A 20689-nucleotide genomic window follows, 5' to 3' on the forward strand; every position below is an offset into this window, starting at 1 on the left:
GGGTTTCTCTTACCCCCTTTTTTTTAAGTACAGAATTTTGAAAGTTAGCGACACATTATTAATCACATCTGCATCAACTTCTGTGCTATTTTGTCATACATTAGTTGATGAATTATTCTACTCACCCCTTTAAGATTTTCTTTAAAATGTACATCTGCTAAGTCACCATCTGCCTCCAAATGAACTAGCATAATAGTGATTGTGCATACGGCTCAAGTATTGCATTATTTAGTAACACTTTATAATCACAAAGAGAGTATTTACCCTGTAACTAAAAGGAATTCAATGTATTTAATTTGAAATTACAATATAATTATATACTTAAAGGTAACAAGCCAGATTTTTACAGGAAACAAAGCAAAATTATACTCTGCAAGTAAATTTAAGTAGAGTGTAAGTACGTTTTTAAGTACTGCATGAGTAATTTTAAATAAGTAGTTTTGTAGAAAAACAAGTTAGGCAAGATCAAGCCGCTGCATAATATGGCTCAAGCTTGTCTGTTTGTTTTCCCACTAAATTGCTTACTTACTTAAAATTACTTACACACTACTTACATTTACTTGCAGTATAATTCGTGTGAAAAACTGACTCGTTACCCCCTTATTCTTGTGTAACTACCTTTAAGTATTTGTGGGTAAATCTAATTACAGTGTCGTTTTAAATTAAATCCAATAAAATTCCATCTAATTATAGGGGCCTTTAGACATGTACTTTAAAATGTTGTAAAGTATGCACTATTTTTTCTGTGACCATTTCCTTTTGCTTATAACCAGAAAGTCTGTAAGTGCAGCCCAGCTGTGCAAGCATTCTTTTTTCAAGTGTTTTACACTGTTCAGACTCCTTTCATGTGCAACATAAAATGAGATCACATAGTGAAGGAAAGAGGCCAATTATTTCCTGGTTTGTTTATGAAAATTACAACAAAATTCTGTGAGCTGTAGTTATAAATGTGGTTTGCTGTTCCCACAGGCAGCTGCAAATATCACAGATTGAGCTACAGCTGAAATCTTTGATACCACCACTTAAATTTTGCCTAACTAAAGTGAAAGTACCATCGATATTGATGGTTATATATTAGGAATTTGCAGTTTGGCTGTTTCTGGTGTCCATTTCTGGGGTGGCTGTAGCTCAGGTGGCAGAGCAGGTCAGCCACTAATCAGAAGGTCGGTGGTTCGATCCCAGGCTGCCTCCTGGCTGCATGTCAAATATCCTTGGGCAAGATACTAACCCCATGTTTGCCTACTGGTGGTGGTCAGAGGGCCCAGTGGCGCCAGTGTCCGGCAGCCTCGCCTCTGTCAGTGCGCCCCAGGGCAGCTGTGGCTACAATGTAGCTTACCATCGCCAATGTGTGTGTGAATGGGTGAATGACTGAATGTAGTGTAAAGCGCTTTGGGGTCCTATGGACTAGAAAAGCGCTATACAAATGCAGGCCATTTACCATTTCTCCATTTTTATGCCTTCCTTTCAGCCACATAATTTATAATCATAAGATACTTTTTCACCTTCTTATTCACACCTTTTATTAATATTGTTAGAAAACTAAGCAGTGATTTCCAACAACAACGTGTAAATCTTGTCAAAAGAGTAGTTAGTCATTTTCAATATTTATGCAGCTGTAGCTTCAGATTTACTGTACAGGCAAACTTCATCAATCCTCTAATTTAACTTAGCATTTCTGGCTGTTTCAGAGCATGTAAATGTTAAATGGACCGGTAGTTAAGTGGTACTTTCTTAATCTAATTAAGAACTCAAAGCGTTGTGCGTGTTTTCTCTTGATTGTAGCTGATAAAACTGTCCCCACAGGTATTTCAAGTGCTATTTTCTTCATTCCTGGATTCCTTCTGTTTATCCCTGGAGGTAATTTTGTTCATTTTATCTCTTAAACCTTTTACCTGTCTTTTTATGTGCAAAGCTTTGTTTTGATGAATGCTAATATTGCCATTCTGTGTGTTCGCCCGCAGTGTACCATGTGATTTACATCAGCTGTGCAGTCCGTGGTAGAAGAGGCTTCAAACTGTTCTACCTACCTTATTTTGAAAAATGAAATTTCATGTGACCAGACATGTTCACTACATTTCTTTCAACTATGTTATAATTAATGGTATTTTGACACTCATAAGATATATTGACCTGTTTTTTGTTGTTTTTCTTTGTTTTTGGTTTGTTTGACATATTGACCACTCCTACTTTTACCACTCAGCGCCTTCACTATATTTCCACTCCATGAACTGGCATTACTGTATGTGTATACCAAAAAGACCACCGTCTCGCCTGTGTATTCTGTTTTACGTGAAAGATGACTGTGAAATTACAATAAAATGTTGTATATTTTAATTTGTGTCAGTTGGTTTTAATGAAAAGCCATTCATTTAAATCACGATATATTTCACAATATATTTAAAATGTAGATGTTATATAGTTCAAAATCAGGCATTTACCTCTGCATCTGTTATTGAGTGCATTTTTCAGAGAAATCTATTTTTGACCTTCTGCTATTTCTTGGTTCTAAGAACATGTTTATCTATGACTCACTCCATTCATAAACTGTTCTGAAAGGTATTACGCATTTATTCAATTTGTAAGGCTAATTAAGAAGTAGCTTTGGGTCTGCTTTTAAAGGCTGATGGATCAAATCTATTTAATAGAAGCATTAGGATTGCACAAACACACACACATATATATTTGTTATATACAATTTCATGGTCCAAAGTTTGGATATATGTAATAATTGCTGTTAAATTTACTTTCAATTTAAATGTAATACTTTCTTTTTAAATGGTCCATTGACCTGCTTCCAGCACGTTTCTTTTTCAGATTTTGAGGCCGTGTTTGAACCTGTCTGAACAAGCTATTAAGGATAAAAGCCTGAAATTTGATCTGAACCGGGATACATCAAAAAATCCTATTGCCTTAAAATATGAAAAAGTCCCATATTTGAGCACACACTAAAAAAAAACTAGTAAACTTCACATTGCAAAAGTCAATTAGTGATAATTTCTGGATGGTATATGGTTATATTTCACAGTAATGTAAAATGAAACATGTAGAATACTTTAACATACATTTTTAGTCACAAATATAACAAAAAGGCTATTTTCATTATGCTGGCAAATATTTAAAAATGCACCACAAAATAAGTTAATTAAAACAGTAAAAAAAAAAAACAGTAGATAACATTTTTGGACCTACTGCCCTGGAGGAGTCTCATCATTCAGCTTAAATTAAAAATATGCTTAGAGACACTGGTCTTGAGCAGTAGACCAGTCCTTGTATCTAACCATTTTTATAGATTTTTATTTAAAATACTGACCTATGAATCATTCAAGCATAAAAAGGCACCTAAATCAGTCAGTGTTAGGTCTACCTGTAACAGACAACTAAGCAAAGAACCAATTTTAAGCCTGTGATTAACACACATGATTTGATGCCATTCCCTCTGTTAAATCTACAAAACAATTCCAAAGTGCATTAATTTGTTTTTCACATAAATAAACATCATATTAATTAGAGTATTAAGGACAATAAAATGAAATTTGGTAAGATTTGGAGGAGCATATGCTGATCACATCTTTTTTTAATGAGCAGAAGCAACAACAGGACAGAGCACGTGAGAATAGAGAAGATGAGGCACGTGGCATGCACATTAAAACACAGAGGTAGTGGAGAGGTGAAGATGAAGAGAGAATCAGTACTACAGAAAAGAGCTAGAACAAGTTTTCAGAGCTCACATTTGCCATAATTCAAAAAGTGGCCAGATCAGATAAGACATGACACCTGATTTGATCCTTGTACATTTTTAAAGCAAACTGATAAACCTGAACTTTCTTTTATTCATTTAACCTTAAAACAATGTAAAAATATAAAGTCTACACATCTAGTAAAAATGCATAAGATGTATGAGTCTCCAACATTTCAAACATTACTCTGGATGCTTATACCTTAGTGAATGTGGTGTTTCTAATAGGGTGTTACTCTAGGACAGATGGGTTTATGGCTAGAATCGCAGTATATAATATATTATAATGAATTGAATTGCAGCACTGTGCTACATATACTGCCACTGGTTTGGTACTTCAAGCCTGATCAGATCAGTTATGAGTATGACAAACCAGCAGGCTTTTAATCACATTTTATTCCTAATGACACAAAGGACCACTACCTCTTTACTACCTCACAAATCCTCTGTAGAGTGTGCATCTATGAAAGTAAGCTAAACAAGCACTTGAATGTTCAGGGTTGATTTAATTGACTCTTAAAAAGAGCAATTGGACCCAATAAACAGAAACTATTTCCATTTACATTGACAATAGATTATTCTAAATATCTAAATCTCCAGTGATCCCAGTTTTAAAAAGAAATAACAGCAATAATAACAAACCCAATGAAGGACACTTGGGTTCTGCTGCTTTCCTGTCATACCGGTCAGATAACTGCTGAGCCAGGAGTAAGGTAGCACTTTCTTAAAAATAACAGGGTTCTTGGTGATCTGCACTGATGATCACTCTGTGTGAAGCTACAATGTTTGGACCATTATGATGAGAAAAAATAATGGTAATTCACAAAAATGATGAAGTCCATCTGCCGGAGGCTAGCAGGTAGAGTGTGGGAAATCAATGGGTTGCAGACTTTCACATCCACACAGAGGAGGAGAAATAACAGATAAGCATGGTGTGTATGCTGCTGGCAGTGTGTTTGAGATAACTGTCATGCTGAAAAATGAAGCTGTTGCCCATCAGATGCTTTCCAGATTATATTGCATGGTGGGTCAAAATCTGATGGCACTTTTCTGTGTTCATATTCCCATCAAATGTGGCACAATCATCAACATCACTGGCTGAAATGCACCGACCACGACAGAGGCTTCGCTGTGTTTTACAGATGGCTGTACCTCAGCCTTTTCTCTCTGGTCTCCTTCCTTCAGAATGGCTTCCTGACAGCCACCCTTCCAGTTAGACAGTTTCTGATGAGTCTTCAGTCAACAGTAGATGGCTCTATTAAGAATCTCTCAGGTCCTGTGTCAAGTCTTCACTGGATTTGTTTTGTGCTTGAATGATTTGTGGGTCAGTGTTAAGTTACTTAACAAACAAACAAACAAACAAACATTCCTCTAAAAATTGTAAGGTACAAGGTCTGGACTGAAAATGAGTAAAAAACTTAAAAAAAAAAAAAAAAAAAGCAGCCAATGTCTAAAGAAAATCTCTGAAAGACCTGCAAGACACAATTAAGTCTCTCTCCTCGGAAAGAAAATATAAAAAGGTGAGGGGGTGGCTCAAGACTTTTGCACAGTAATGTACATAGAGAACTCATAAAAAGTAAAAACATATGAAACGTTTTGTGTGTGTTTGTAATTAAAACAAATACGTTGCATTATTCCGATATTCGAGAGCGCCATCATCTGGCCACATTTGGACTGTTCTTATCAGGAGGTAATATCAAAGTAATAAAAGCGTAGGTAAATAATAATCTTTTTAATCTATTTATTTCGTTATTTTGCGTGTTTGTTTCTGAGCATCTACAATTGTAAACCATTACAGCTGTTTTTCTTTTAAAACGAAAAGCTCGCGCTAGATGACGCCCCTAATGACGTCTTACGAAACGACAGCACTCGCGAAAGATCGTGATATCTCGTGAACTGAGAGTCGACCGAGGATGGAGGAAGAGGCTCGCAAGCTTCTCGCGGAGGGAATTAAAAAGAAATTAACCAGTCCCGGTAAAGGAGACTTATCGACCTTTCCCAATGGAACTAAGGTAAGACCTCCGGTCCCAGCGACTGATCGGGTTCAATCCAGGCTTTAGTCTGAGTAACGCGACGAGGTACGTTAGCTAATGCTATCGGCGTTTATACCTTTGCTAACACTTTGGACTCGAGTCAGTCCGAGTCTTTGCTGTATCGGACGCTTCTGTGTACACACATCACCGACAAGCTAGAGTGTTTTGTCGATTTATGGTGATACAGTAGTAGACGGGGTTAGGATCGTTTTAGGCCTGGTTCGTTTCCCCCCCCTCTGTTTCATCTGATGGAAAGATAGGGGCGGGAACAGGACGGCCTGTGTTTGTGAATTCTGATTCGTCGAGCTCTCACGTCAGTCAATTTTTCATTTTTGTGATTGGTCACAGTGTGATACAACGCAGACCTTTACAGATATGTCATTTGGGGGTGCTAATTCTTCCTTCTTTTAGGTAATAACACCATTTCCCTTTTTATGATCAGGTGGTCTTTCACTACCGCACCAGCCTGTGTGAGGGCACCGTGCTGGATGACTCCAGAACCATGGGGGGCCGCAGTAAACCCATGGAGCTCATCCTGGGCAAAAAGTTTAAATTGGCTGTGTGGGAAAGACTGGTCATCACTATGAGAGAAGGAGAAGTTGCAGAATTTACCTGTGACACCAAGGTTGGTAAGCTGGTGATACTGGAATTGATTGGTTTAACAGTTCGTTCTTCCTCAGGGCTGATTGTATCTCTGTCTCATTCCTCAGCACACAGCACTTTATCCGCTTGTGTCCCAGTCCTTAAGAAACATCAGTGTTGGTAAGGACCCTCTGGAAGGCCAGAGGCACTGTTGTGGCATTGCCCAGATCCACTCGCACCACTCTCTGGGCCACAAGGACCTGGATCATCTCCAAGCCAATCCACAGCCACTTGTCTTTACTATCGAGCTGCTGGAGGTGAGCAGGAAGGAGAGCAACATCAATGGTGGTGCTGGGTTGGGTTCCAGTAATAGCACCAACACAGTACTTGAGTTTTTGTACATATATATTTTTGTATTTTCTTTATTGATTAGGCCATTAAAGATTGTGCTGTTAGTCCAAAGTGACACCTTAATTATGCTTGTTTGATCTTACCAGTAGTCCAAACTTAATAGAGCTTTTTTTTTATTCACAAAACGTCACCACAGCAGGTAGCTCTGCATGTTTGATTTGTCAGATTTTTAAATGTGAAGGATAATATTATTATTTTATTATCATTACGTTATCCATTAAGTAGATCAATGACTAAATGAGCTAAAAGGCAGCAGAATCTCACTTGTCAAAAGCTGGTACTGTAAAAATGTGTTATTTTTATATGAAAAATGATTATTAGAATAATTTTCAGTTAATTAGCTATAAATCAAATAGTTGTTTCAGCCTGTATTAACTTTGTATTAACTGTAAAGTTGTTTAATCTATATTATGAAATATTTTCAAGCTTTTCATGGGATCATGAAAAAGGAAAGAAAATACTAGTGAAAAATATATATTTTTCAAATTTCTTCCTCAGTAAATACACTCATTATATTCCATTAATAGGTGCATCAAATATACTAAATATACTTCATGTGTCTCTCTGCCTGCCCAGGTTCTTCCTCCCGGGTCATTCCAGCTGGATGTGTGGGCCATGACGGATGAAGAGAAACTCAGTTTTGTGCCTCAGATCCACGAGGAGGGCAACAAGCTCTTCAAAGAAGGCCACATCAGTGAGGCCAGAGACAAATACTACAATGGCATCGCCTGCCTTAAAAACCTACAGATCAAGGTTGGGGGACAGTCATGCATTTTGTGCACTGATAACCATGGACACATTGCTGTCATACATTTCCTTCCTTGAATATGTTTTCAAGTGGAATTAAGATTTGTGTCTCTTGTCATTTTGTTAATACTTTGTGAAATCTTTTATTCAGGAGCAACCTGGAGATGAAAGTTGGTTAAAGTTGGACCGGATGATCACAACACTGCTTCTCAACTACTGTCAGTGCCTCTTGCTCGAGGGCCAGTATTACGAGGTCATCGAACACTGCTCGTCCCTTCTCTTCAAATACGAGAGTAAGGCTGCATGACTCAAATTTAGTTAGTTTGCACCAATTTCACTGCTGACGGATGACACCACTTAAACGTTAGCGCAGGGCTCTAGACTAACTTTTTGCCATGGGCGTACCGGCACAAAAGTTAGGTGCACACAAATTTTATAATAATTGATATAATATAATGTGTTTTTCTGGATACACTGTGCTTTTTCAGCATTCAAAGATTGATGACACCGTGTCAGAGCACTGGCTATGAATTTCAGAAGGATCAGGCCTTAACTTAACAGAAAAGTTAGCAATAGTTCTTTTCCTATTACAGCTACATCCACTTCTGTCGTGCCTAGGCTGCTCACTAGGGCTGGGTATCATCACTGATTTCTATAATCCATTCGATTCCGGTTTTCAAAGTCCCGATTCGATTCAACTTAGCCTCAGACAGTCAGAAATATTATAATTCTGATCATTTATCAGTACTGACTTCATCAGAATTGTGAACATCACAGCAGATGCCTTTGTGTGAAAGTAACTGAGAATAAAACACAGAAAAACATGAAGGAGATTTTCCTGGTCTGGCTTTTTATAGCAGATAACCTTAAAAATATTCTACAATGTTCTGCATATAAAGTTTAAATTTCTTCAGTATTGAACAACAGAAAAAATAGGCTTTCTTGTCCGAGGTCATTTAAGTGAAAAAAAGAAAAGAAAAAGACAGCAGCCACAGCGCTGTAAACAACGGTAGACTGGTGGGTAATAAGCGAATGAATAATACAGAAAACAGAGATTGGAGACGGAAACTGTTCTTGAAGTACAGAGAGAGATAGAGAGAGAGCTAGCTGTGCATGGAGTGTGATTTTAATAGTCGTGGAAGCAAAACAGCAAAATTCATGACGACATTGATCAAATGTGAAGCGCAGTTTGCTGCTTCTTTTGCTGCTGGCTCGGTGAATTTTGGTTGGAGAGACAAAACCTGCAGCTCAGAATCAGCGCAAAAAGACGTAAACACAGCGCGGACCGGACGCATCAGGATCGCTAAGCTCCGACAGCGTGTCCGTCTACGGGCCGTCGGGTGAGAAAGCCGAGAAAGACAAAGTTGATTCTGATGCGTCGGGTCGTTCTGTGTTTACGTCTTTGTGTGGAGTCCGTGTACCTGCTCTCATTTGCTGTTTGGTTGTTGTTGAAATGGTTTTGTGAGCTTTAATCTGAGAATCTGGCGTTTCTGGCAAAACACAGTTATATTTAAAAGTCGATTCAGGATTTAATGAATTGATATCGCTTTATTCAAGCTACTCACCTCCCACTTCCACCTGCACTTTCAACTGGACCACGGCCAATCAGAGAGGTCCCGCCCCTTACTATCTCTGATTGGTTTAGTCCACGATAGGGGCAAAATGTGTGTCTGTTGTTGACCACAGGGAAGGTTGCAGATTTTTTTTTTTTTTGCTACCTGAACAGTTGGTCGCACAGGTGCAACCAAATATTTTTTTTTTAGTTGCACCACTGAAAAATTTGGTCGCACTCAAGAGCCCTGTAGCGTCTTGCTTAATACAGCATTAGTTGCTTTCTCCCTTTTGCCTTTCTGTGGCACATCATCGTTGCTAAGAAACTTGGTAAAATACATCTTTTAATCTTTTTTTTTTTTTTTTTAAACAAAACTGACTCTGTTAGAGTCAGTTTTGTCAAAGTTGTCGCAGATTGCATAACTTCAATTATTTACCCCTCTTACGCTTGACTCTGACACCGCCACAACTACTAGCCTCATCGTCAAAGATAAGTCGCACCTCCTGGCTTAGGTCTGGAGCTGGGTCAGTGGATCACCTGGTTCCACCTCGTGGCCACAGATGCAACCACGCATCGATGTCATGCCCATGTCCTCCGATCCACTCCGGGGTATTACACAGAAAGTTGAACAGACGCACAAACCAGCCTGAACCTGACTGATCGTATCAGTTGTGGTTGTCGTATTAGTCTTGTTTGTTTGTTTTTTTTTCATTTCTATATTAAAATGGTAAAATACTGTTACTATTTTTGGCATTTATTCTTTACCATTTGGGAGTTTTATCACCAACATAAGGGTGCTCAGCATAATAACATAAATCATTATATGTAGGTTATTTTACTTGTGACAGCTGATTGCTTCACAATTGCCCTCTGCACATACAAACACTAAACTATATCTCATGCCATACAAGTGAACTGTGCAGTTGTTCAGGGTTATTATGGCATGGAAAAGCGTCTCACTGTCATTAATATTATTGGACGCTGCTATTCTCGTTAGCTCATTCGTCCGAAGGATTGATGTGATGGCAAGACACAAGAATTGCTCCTCCTGCTACTGTGGTAGTCAGATTTTAATAAAACGAGTGTTTTCGGGCCTCCTCGACTTCTCAGTGGATTTAAATTCTTGTTAGGTTTAGAAAAAAACGTTCTTTCTGCATGTCACACATTACAATAATTTGTGAATTATGATGGATAACAAGCCAGTTGAGCTCCTATCTAATAATGATGTGTATGTGTTAGTCCCTGTAGAGAAATTACTCCTCTGCATTTAACCCATTCACCCAGTGAAGCAGTGGGCAGCTACCAGTGCAGCGCCCGAGGAGCAGTGGGTGGCTACAGTACCTTGCTCAGGGGTATCTCAGGGTAGCCGTTCAGTGGATTCGAACCCCTGACCTTCCAATCATGGGCAACCACTTTACCTACTGAGCTATCCCTGCCCTGTGTCACCAATGTTGTAGTTTGAATAGCTGTTCTTCCTCCTCCTAACAGACAACGTAAAGGCCCTTTACAAGCGCGCTAAAGCCCACGCTGCTGTGTGGAACGAGACGGAGGCGCGAGCCGACTTCGCGAAGCTCTTGGAACTGGATCCTTCTCTGGGGCCGTCTGTGGCCAAGGAGCTGAAAACCATGGAGGAGAGGATCCGCTCCAAACAGAAGGAGGAAAAGGGTCGCTACAAGGACCTGTTCAACTACAACACGCCACCAGCTACTGCCACTACAGTCAGTGCAGTTTGAGTTTTTCCTAATTGCACTGATCATATTCACAGGCCCGCAAGTGAGGAGCTTGTTTTGTAAGTAAGTCGTATTGTTTTAATGAAGCGTGTTATACTCCTTCCTTCTTGCAGGGTTGAAGTCTCGATGAGTTGGACTCGAGAGGATGCCTGTTAATTTCAAGATGGAGGAGAGAAACAGTCGGTGCGCTCGGCGTTTCACTTTTATTCCATCCAAGCCAAACACCCAGCCACGGGTCGATGCGCAAACAAAACTTGCATTGCAGCTTTAGTCCTCTAAATGTTAAATTAAGATTTTGATTTGAAAATGTTTATGTTGTAGCTGGAATTTAAAGTGAAAACCCAGTTTTTTTAGAGGACTGTAATGTAAGGCACAGCCATTAATTCAGTCTGTAATATTAATTTAAAGGAAGGTTGTTTTTTTTTTCCATTTACCTTCTTAAAGGGAGCGTTTTCCTTTTAATGATCAACTTATCTGCAATTTGGGAGCCCATTACCATGATCAAAATGATCAGAAAATCTTGTTTTTTTTGGACAATCATGTATCTCATCTTTGCCTCGCACCCCCTTTCTATTATGGTCACAGCAGAATCACCATGACTACATGATACGTGGGCCATGAAACGTAACCTCTGCGACAATCTTGTAAAACACTTTCATTGTCTTTGCTTTCTACTGTGTACTTATTTCACGTATGTACCAAATACTACCTTTATTTTTATGTCAAGATGTACTCTGCGCAAACTCACAGTATCTCATTCACTTGCTTAGAAAGAGCTACTCTTTACTGTTCATGTGAAGCAGTGCGTCATTTAGCCCAAGCTTGCCTGCAGTGACATGTTATTGAGGTTGTGATTGTGGAACTGTAAATAAATCTGTGTTTATCCTCAGCTTTGTGTTTTGTTAAATACGGCCTATAGAGCTGGATTTATTAAAAAAAAAAATTTGGATGTTTTCTATCAATCAGAAGTCTTGAGTGAAAAAACAAACTGTCCTTGCTCTTTAAATGTTTTCTAGATTAAGGCCGTTGAGTTTAATTTCCTAAAAATAAAGAAATAAATCTGCCAAGTATGTTGTCAAAACACTATTTCCAAGGTCAATAAACATTTCAACTACTTTTATAAAAACAAAAAAACACTCCATTCAAAGATGTTGAATCACATTTGTTTGATAAAACCTACTGTAACATCTTAAAACCCTAAAAAGCATTTTACAGTTTTTTTGTGATTTTTTTTTTTTTTTTTATTTATACATACCGAATCTCAAAAATCTGGTTTACAAAATTTCCATACTAACAAACTGACATGAGATATACAGAGTTCTTGGGAATGAGAAACGTCCGATGTGTGTTTACAAAATATGGAAAACAAAACAAGGGTGAAAGGAACAGGAGGATATTCAAGATGTACAGAATAACAGAAAATGCTCATGGGTTGAAAACTGGATGTTCAAAATCGACACAGGAGCACTGGTGCAGTGGGGACATCTTTAAAAAAAGTCAACTTTCTTGGTCAAATCCCATTGTTGAACAAATATAAACATTCCCATCCACTTTGATATCCCCAGCTTGACCTAAAAATGCTGAAATTCCCCACATTTTTAAAATAGATATAAAATTTTCTGTTTGCGTACGCCCAACGAGTTGCGGAAAGTTTGTCTTTACCAAAATGGGCGAGGGGGAAATGCTGTGAACAGATACAAGGGGGCATAATGCACCTCTAAAAAGCCAGTGGAAAGAGGAAGGATTTAATTTATAATAACAACAAAAAAAAAAAAAGGTTATAAAACATCGAATGGGGATCACGATGTGGGCAGGTGTCACAGGAAAAAGAGTGCCAGTGCCAGGTGGAGGGATTTGTCCAAAAGGTTATGTGCGGGCGCTTCTCTCCGTCTCTGCAAGACACTCCCTGACCAGTGCACGGGCATGGATTATACCTGTATGACACAAACACAAGGCAAGTTTACAAAAAAAAAAAAAAAACTCAAATACAACAAACGCAACAGTCATTACTGCCAAGTTAGAGGTCTCTCATTAACCAAGAAAACTGAGTTGATTTAACCCATAAAAGTATTTCAAAGAAGACCCGCTAATGTTGTTTTCTTACCTACCTAATTAGTGAAAAGTTGCTGTCATTTCATATTCCAGCTATACCTCAAAAACACTTTTTGGCTATCATGCCATTTAAAATTTTAACTTTCCTTTTATACTTTTAATAAAATTCTAGTTTTTGTGTTTTTACCCCAAACTTCCTGCATTTGTTTCCTATGGAATTACCCCATATTCTTACAAAGTGTGAGTGTCAGGAATATATTTTTGTGGACCACAAAGAGTGCAACCACTTAGGTTATTTTACACAACAAGAACTAACACACAGTTTATCCCCAGTGATTGTGTCACTGTAGACAAGCGCTTGTGCCATTCACGGGAAGGTTCAGATTTTTACAATATAATCCAAACAAGCCCGTCGAGTATGGCCTAAAGATCTTCTTGGTTTGTGATGCACAAATCTGGACTCAACAAAATGGTGGATGAAAATACCAGAGAAGGGAAAAAAAGCACAACTGATCCTGTTCTACAATAAGACCAAAGGAGGTGTAGATACTGTGGATACACAAGACTTCTGGAATGATGCATTTTGGACACACAAGACTAAAGTGGAGATATTCTGGGTAATGCACAGCACAACACAAATCAAACACAGCATATCAGCACAAACATCTGTCTTGAACTATCAGTGGTGGAGGTACAGAACAAATCCCTGCAAACTTCAACGAACTGAAGCAGCTTTGTAAAGAAGAGTGGGATCATTACTCCAAAGATATGAAACTCAGTCATACAGAAAATGAGAACTTATTTTTAGTTATTGCTGCTAAATGTACACAAGCTACCAAATCATAGAGTGTACTTATAGTTTCACAGGACTGCACAGTCATGTGACAAACCTTATCTTTTAAATGCATGTATGCAACTCAGTTTCACTAAATTCTTCACTGTGCCCCACACTTTGACAAATGTGTCTTAATGGATAACTGACTGTGGTAACTTCCAGCTGTCATGGGGGGCTTTACCTAGAAAATTTCTTATAAATGTGTATATCGGGCTTTAAGTCTTCAGCTGGAGTCAGAGACAATTTTCTTTATATAAAAGGATAATAACAGAGCACTGTTACTGCAGCAAGTAAATAAGCATTTTCAGAATAAGCTGTGTGAAATCCACATTCACCAAAGAGCTAAGACAAGTGAAAAGTTCACCACTCTTCCTCTGATCCCATTTGCATAATAGATGCATCAAAAAAACAAAAAACAAAACTTCACCCCACCCCCCAAACACCGAAACAACAGCAACAATGATCTGAATCCTACTGACATGCACTTTTGACTACTAAAACATACCTCTCTTTAGCCTCTCCATAGCGCTCTTGCTCCCTGCGTACGTGGGCCTGATCTCACGGCTCATCTCCTCAATGACAGACAGGAGCTCACTGTAGGTGGACCCTTGGGACACTTTCACAGGCTGTTTGGGAAAGTAGTAAAAAACGTTAGTCATGTCACAGTTCCACATACACACCAGACATGAATGAAAAATGTAGATTTTTTTTCTGTTTTGTAGAATGATGTGAAAAATATGTTTGCTTTTTACAGCAGATGTAACAACAATGTTCCCTGTAATTTTTCATGTGTCTGAGCGAACACACAAACTCCCTGAACGGACCCTTGGACCACTGTGAGCAACAGCAGACTTGTGCACTGTGGTCACGCCAGCATCGAATCCATCCAAGTTACATGGTTTATTAAAATAATCAAATTACAGCATTTACATTTATGTTAGACTACTTTTAATTAACTGCTTTAACCCACTTACAATGAAAATTAAAAAAAAATCTTGTTCATGACCTGTGTAGTATGTTAACACTATTGGAAGTAAAAATAACTTGAACTCCAATTTTGAAAACACAACTTTATTTTTTATTTTTTAATAAAGCTCTGACTTGTATTATGAGTCTGAGTCTGTGGTCTGGGAGAGAGTCCTGTAACTCTGTCTGCAAAATACAGTATATAAAGACCAATGCTGGGCAATTAATTATATAGTTACTTCTTCAAAAAAGTTACAGAGTTTTGCAAACAACAAAGTTTTTTGCAGCTGTTTACCTAAAATGCTGCCAAGGTTTTTTTTAAACAAACATTTCACACTATTTACAGAACAATCAGGTGTTCTGCATCTAATCTGATGCCACACAAATTATTTGAGCCACCAAGAAAATAATTTCTGTCCACTATGATAAAGGAGAACATCAAAAGCCTGATACCTGCAGGCCTGACAACAGGAGATGCATCACTCCTGTAACACCTGTAACATTTAGTTCTGACACACACAACAAAACTATTGAATACACTACACACTAACTACACAAGATTTGCGCTAAATGTCCCAAATCACTCACATCTCAAAACCGCCGTAACTTCTAAAACTTCCTCCCGTTACTTTACAACTAAATGCCATGTTTTGATTGCTCGACATGGTACATTTTTCGACCAATAGGAAAGAGTGGGGGTGTTTTGGTTTTGTCTTTGCTAACAGGCGGAGATTGCGTTCGAGCGTTTTCCTTATAAAACGCTGTTTTTACTGTTTCAGGAAGGAAGAAAGAAAACCAAACATTGTATATTTCTTTTTTTATCACAACTCTGGTTTCACATGACCTATCAACACAATTTAAAAAGTGGTATAAAGTCCAGACTTTTTCCCGTCTGTCCTGCTCACATCTCCAATGGTTGTACACGTTGTCATTAATGTGGCTTCACTCCACATCAGCCACGCCACTTTGCTAGCTAAAACACAGGTGTCGGCACAGAAGGACGCTGTCATAGCTTGTCAACGACGTTGATTAGCTGCGTATATACGAATGTGAATCGAATCATTGGCTGGACTATGGGATAAGGTGGCATCGTTCTAATCCCATAGGGGAGCAGCCAGTCACTCACTGACTAACACTATAAAACAGAATTGTTAACGTATTTACTTTAATTTCAATTCAGGTAAGAATTTTTTTGTGCGCAATGCAGATTTTTTCTGCGCAGAGACCCTGCCAGCTGTGCGCAATTGCGCACGCGCGCAGCTTAGAGGGAACATTGTGTAACAATGATGAAATAATTATAATACTGCAATGATGTAGTATTGTAGTGTTCAAGTATTCACTGTCTCATCTAACAATAATGTAACTGTTCCCATGTCCTCTCAGAACTCTTTTGAAATCAAGTTCCCTTCACTGGTTTCAATTTATGCTAATGAAACATGCTTCAGTCAAACCGTGACCGCCTTCCACTGCCAACAATATTTACTGTACTTAATCAATATAGCACTGATAAGTAGTGCAGAAAGGCACATTTTTTTCTACTACCTTAGAGGGTGACTTTACTGATAGACATTTCTATAGTATCTTCTTGTATGTTGTAATGCTTTAACTTAACTTACTTAAACCTAACTGTTTAACTCCTAATGCTTCACTTTTTGCTGGATGTATGGGAACAAAAACAAACTTCTGTGCAGCTTCAAATAAAGCAGATTTTATCACGCCTTTCAGAAATAATTCAGTAACAGTAAAGAGGTGAATTTAATCAAACCCCAGGCTGGGACATGAGTGTGAAAAGTATGTGAATACACAAGTTGTTGTTTTTTTATTTATTTACTCAGTTAAGGTCCAGTATTGACATAATCAGAGTGGTTGAAAATCCATGTTTGGTGACCTATGCTTCAGTAAAAACATGACAACTCTTTACTAAAGCAGTCTGTATTCAAGTATCAGAGCAATTAAATTGTTGTTGTACCTGAACAAAGCCCATGGAGGGCGGGCCAAAGTCACTGAAGGCTGGCCTGAAGTTGGACGACGATGGAAGAGAGGGAGAGGGCACAGAAGACCCTGGCCAGAAGGAGAGAAGAGATAGAACACATTAAAGGCTGAACCTAAAACACAAGCAATTTTTGTTTCAAATGTAAAATCTTAAAAAATCGTTTAATAATACTATTATGCTGTATTGTTAATGACTGATAAAATATTGTGTGGGGCAGCACTGGTTTATGAAGGCAATGGGACTGTTGAACATAGTCACAGTGTGAACTGTTTTATACATACACACCACAGGAAACTGACAACATGCTAATAACGGCACTGCACAACATTAAAGCTGGTCCTAAAATACCTGGTGGAGTGTGGTTGGAGCCAGATGGTGCAGGAGCAATGGGTTTGTAACTCATGGCGATTTCAGCAGGCAGCTCCCCGTACGACGTGCCGCTTCCTTCAGTCCCGTCAACCCGATACTTATACAGCTTTACAGGTGATGATGAGCTCCTAAGAGCTAATGCATAAAGATACACAGAAACACAAATGCAATTCAATCCATGAATAGAAGGAAGCAAAGGAAGCTGTGAATCAGAATAATCAGGAATCACCATCAACAAAAGTCGGAGAGGAAATGAGCACAATTGACCTTTCTTTAACAGCAGTAGCAAGACTTGTCAGCCTGGATGTGTTTGGGAGCAACACAAGCATTTTTTATGTAAAAACGGAGCACGTTTGCCTTAGGTCACAAATTACACAACAAAATTTATGACCTGTCAGTGGAAACGTTTCTCATTCAGGTTGCTTTTGCAGCAGAGAGATGAGAAAACCGACAGGAAACCAAGGTCCTCACTGCGGACATTTTATACTCTGTGCTAAAATGACGCCTTTTCTTAGGTTCAACTTTAACATTTGAACTTTATGGCAAAAATTAACAGGCTTGAATTCAGAAAAGATCATTATGCTGTATTACATGATCATTACTGCTGTAGTCACATTTACTTCTGATCAGACATTCGCAGAGCACTTGTTTTGTAGATAAAGCATAACATTTCTACCCATCCCCATGTCCTCAATATATATATATATATAAATATTAAACCTTATACTGCTCCATTAATTATAGCAAAGTTATTGTGAAAAATTAAAAAAAAAAAAGTTAACTCATTCACAGGGGACCAGGTGGATTTCAATGATTTTAGCTGACCCATGATAGTAACTTGCACTGTATGGGAAAGTACATTAAATCTTCCCATTCAGTCACAAAACAACAAGTGCCATTAAAAACATACCCATGCTCGTGTTCAACCAAATAAGCTTTCACAGGTCATCTAAGAGTCCGCTGGACTCTAATTTAACAATTTGCAGCAAAAACATCGTAATTACAATACAAGTTCCCTAATCTGTCAATGGTACTCTGACTGCAGAGAACCATAGCTTAATATCAGACTACACTGAATGTGTCAACCTGTGAACTGTACTTGTTTTGTGTTTTAAGCCGCCTCTAATGAAGCTTTTCATAGGCTGGGTGAGTGTGAATGTGGTCACTCAAAGTCGCACGAGGGGAGCCCAGAGGTGCTCAATGAAACAAAAGCTGACGTTAGCATTTACATAAAGCTGCCAAGCTAACTACTACTTGGTAACGTTAGCCGGATTAGCTTGCTTTTGCCGGTTACCACAAAAACATAAGTAAACCCCAACCAAACAGGCTTACCGTTTACATTCTAATACAGACAGCGACTATTAATAGCGTTAAACTAAACTTGTGACCACCGATGACACCTGAAACGATACAAAAAAGTGGCAATTTTGTACCTTTTTAGGGAGACGTGAAATCCTCTGTGGGACGCGAGCTCTGACTCTTCCTCAGTGACTGAGTCTGCGCAGACGAGGGGGCTGTTTTTTCTTTTTTTATCTTTACAGCGATTTGATTGGTCGGTTTACATGTGACATATGTCCTAAATGTTTTCGTCACCAGAAACTACTACCGCGCCAAACCCGCGTCATACGTAGGGAAAATGAAAATACGAACGCTGAAACAAATTAATTATAAAGTCTAGAAGAACTTTTAGACTTTGAAACATATCTGAATAGTTAATATGAAATGGGAACATTTTACCCCTTGATGTACCTTCATTTTTCTGTTTTCACTCCCACATTTTAAATTTAAATATATATTTGCGTAACTTGATTGAATGCTTTACTCATGATAAAAATTTGTTCCCATTAATACTTTATTACATAGGTAATTACAATTCATGCGAGGGCATAGATAGATAGATAGATAGATAGATAGATAGATAGATAGATAGATAGATAGATAGATAGATAGATAGATAGATAGATAGATAGATAGATAGTGGACATGTGCAGAGGGATAATGATATACTGGACAAAGGATGTAGAAGGAGAGAAAGGGAAAGATCAGAGGGTTGATGTGAAAGAGAAGAATGCAAGGGACAGGGTGAGATGGAGGCAGTTGAGGCGCTGCAGTGACCCCTTAAATGGAGCAGCCAAAGAAGAAGAATAGGATCACAAAAGATGTCCTTTTTGCAGTACTTCAGCATGTTTACATGTTACACATTTCGATGTTTTTTTCCTCGCTACCTAGCCTGACCTGTCTCCCCAATGTGATGTTTGTGTATTGTATGTACGGTCGGCAAGGTCTGTCATCTCGGTTGTGGGCAAAAGACCTGCAACTGACAAATAAAGGCTATCTCATCTCTATCTCACATTTGTTCTCTAAATCAGCGGTCCCCAACCTTTTTTGCGCCACGGACCGGTTTATGCCCGACAATATTTTCACGGACCGGCCTTTAAGGTGTCGCGGATAAATACAACAAAATAAAACTAGTACCGGTACCGAAAAAAAGAAGATTTATTCATAACACACGTGAAAAGACCCAGGAAAACCGAGTAAACGATAAAAACGATAACAAAATAACGCTGAAAACCGATAAAAACCCTGAAAACCATACATTTCACACCTGAGCCTCAACTCTCGCGGCCCGGTACCAAACGACTCATGGACCGCTACCGGTCCGAGGCCCGGGGGTTGGGGACCACTGTAGTAAAGTACCAACATTCGAGTTTAAATACACTGAGCTGAGCTTATGATAACTGTATGATGTTAAGTTTTCATGTTGATGATGTTAAGTCCTAATATGCTGTAATGGTTCTCAGATAAACTCGGTGGAATAAAAAAAAAAAAGAGAAATATTCCCTCTTAAATACGGGAGCTGGAGTATAAAGTCAAAATACTAAGGTAAACTACAAGGACCTTAGAAGAGGTATAATAATTCAACAGGTTATTTATTTAATTTACATTACCTGAGGTGGTGGAACTATTCTAGTTTAGCATACAGATTTAGCCTCATCTGCTCCAAAAGAGTGAACAGACAACTATGATTTTGTGGGGATGCACTGTCATCATGCCCCTGCTGTAACATTATGACCCTTTGAAGTACTGGAATCAAACACTGTAGCACAAAAAGACCCATTTGCACTTCTGCATCATTATATTTTGGTACAGGTGGGAGATGTATTTATGGGTGGAAAAGAGATCACTTTAACCTGCTCCAAATAAATCACCTATCATCTTAATTGCTGTTTTGACAATGCACTTGTTTGCAGTGTGAAAATGATTTTTTGCTCATTTGCAGCAAGGCTTTACTGTCTGCAATGACAGACATTATTTAAAGTATCATTACAAAAGATTGCACATTGTGTAAATTGTAAATAGAAAACACAATAATTATTTGCTAATTAGTAACATATTCAATGTATCTGAAAACACAAAGTACCAAGACAACATTGCAAATACTTGCAAATACTTGAAACCTTGTATTTTCTTGCTTTTAGAAAGAGATTTTTAAATTTATTTTTATTTATTTATTTATTTTTTGCCTGTCCCGTTTGGCTCTTTTGCCATCAGAATTGTTGTCTAAAGGCAAAGAAAGATGCCCAACGGATTTACTTTACCAAATAGACCATCCCAGCCTTGCCGTAATGGTCCATTTGATTCACCTTTTATTGTTTATTTTATTTTCACTTGCTGAATACGGG

The 20689-nt window shown here is 38.4% G+C and overlaps 3 protein-coding genes across 3 annotated transcripts in view; 2 read left to right on the forward strand and 1 right to left on the reverse strand.

The window, feature by feature from the left end:
- Window positions 1-2334, forward strand: part of tmem134 (transmembrane protein 134) — an 8663-nt gene extending 6329 nt beyond the window's left edge. Inside the window, exons 7-8 of the mRNA XM_005928237.2 lie at window positions 1804-1857; window positions 1962-2334. Coding sequence (XP_005928299.1) covers window positions 1804-1857; window positions 1962-2044 — 137 coding nt within the window. The 3' untranslated portion in view covers window positions 2045-2334. The remainder of the gene's footprint in view (window positions 1-1803; window positions 1858-1961) is intronic.
- A 3257-nt stretch (window positions 2335-5591) lies between these two features.
- Window positions 5592-14307, forward strand: LOC102305289 (aryl hydrocarbon receptor interacting protein). Its single transcript, XM_005928239.3, has 7 exons — window positions 5592-5748; window positions 6212-6394; window positions 6480-6668; window positions 7339-7515; window positions 7661-7802; window positions 10550-10779; window positions 10905-14307. Exons 1-7 carry the CDS (start codon window positions 5650-5652, stop codon window positions 10908-10910), a joined length of 1026 nt encoding a protein of 341 aa, XP_005928301.1. The 5' UTR covers window positions 5592-5649; the 3' UTR covers window positions 10911-14307.
- cdk2ap2 (cyclin-dependent kinase 2 associated protein 2) lies at window positions 11165-18548 on the reverse strand. Its single transcript, XM_005928240.3, has 5 exons — window positions 18440-18548; window positions 16986-17141; window positions 16614-16705; window positions 14184-14304; window positions 11165-12725 (listed from the first exon to the last, which is right to left on the reverse strand). Exons 2-5 carry the CDS (start codon window positions 17038-17040, stop codon window positions 12658-12660), a joined length of 336 nt encoding a protein of 111 aa, XP_005928302.1. The 5' UTR covers window positions 17041-17141; window positions 18440-18548; the 3' UTR covers window positions 11165-12657.
- Between the last annotated feature and the right edge of the window lie 2141 nt (window positions 18549-20689).

This window comes from Haplochromis burtoni, unplaced genomic scaffold (genome assembly GCF_018398535.1).
Source record: "Haplochromis burtoni strain Fernald_Lab_line unplaced genomic scaffold, NCSU_Asbu1 Contig_110, whole genome shotgun sequence".
Lineage (NCBI taxonomy): Eukaryota > Metazoa > Chordata > Actinopteri > Cichliformes > Cichlidae > Haplochromis > Haplochromis burtoni.

Bases quoted from the DNA above. Each gene is read 5' to 3' on its own strand.
- LOC102305289 (XM_005928239.3), top strand. From the start codon at position 5,650: ATGGAGGAAGAGGCTCGCAAGCTTCTCGCGGAGGGAATTAAAAAGAAA. The intron at 6,669-7,338 runs GTGAGCAGGAAG...CTGCCTGCCCAG, and splicing joins TTACTATCGAGCTGCTGGAG to GTTCTTCCTCCCGGGTCATT. The intron at 7,516-7,660 runs GTTGGGGGACAG...TCTTTTATTCAG, and splicing joins TTAAAAACCTACAGATCAAG to GAGCAACCTGGAGATGAAAG.
- cdk2ap2 (XM_005928240.3), bottom strand. From the start codon at position 17,040: ATGAGTTACAAACCCATTGCTCCTGCACCATCTGGCTCCAACCACACT. The intron at 14,305-16,613 runs GTACAACAACAA...TTTCCCAAACAG, and splicing joins CCTCCATGGGCTTTGTTCAG to CCTGTGAAAGTGTCCCAAGG. The intron at 12,726-14,183 runs GTATGTTTTAGT...TGTGTCATACAG, and splicing joins TATGGAGAGGCTAAAGAGAG to GTATAATCCATGCCCGTGCA.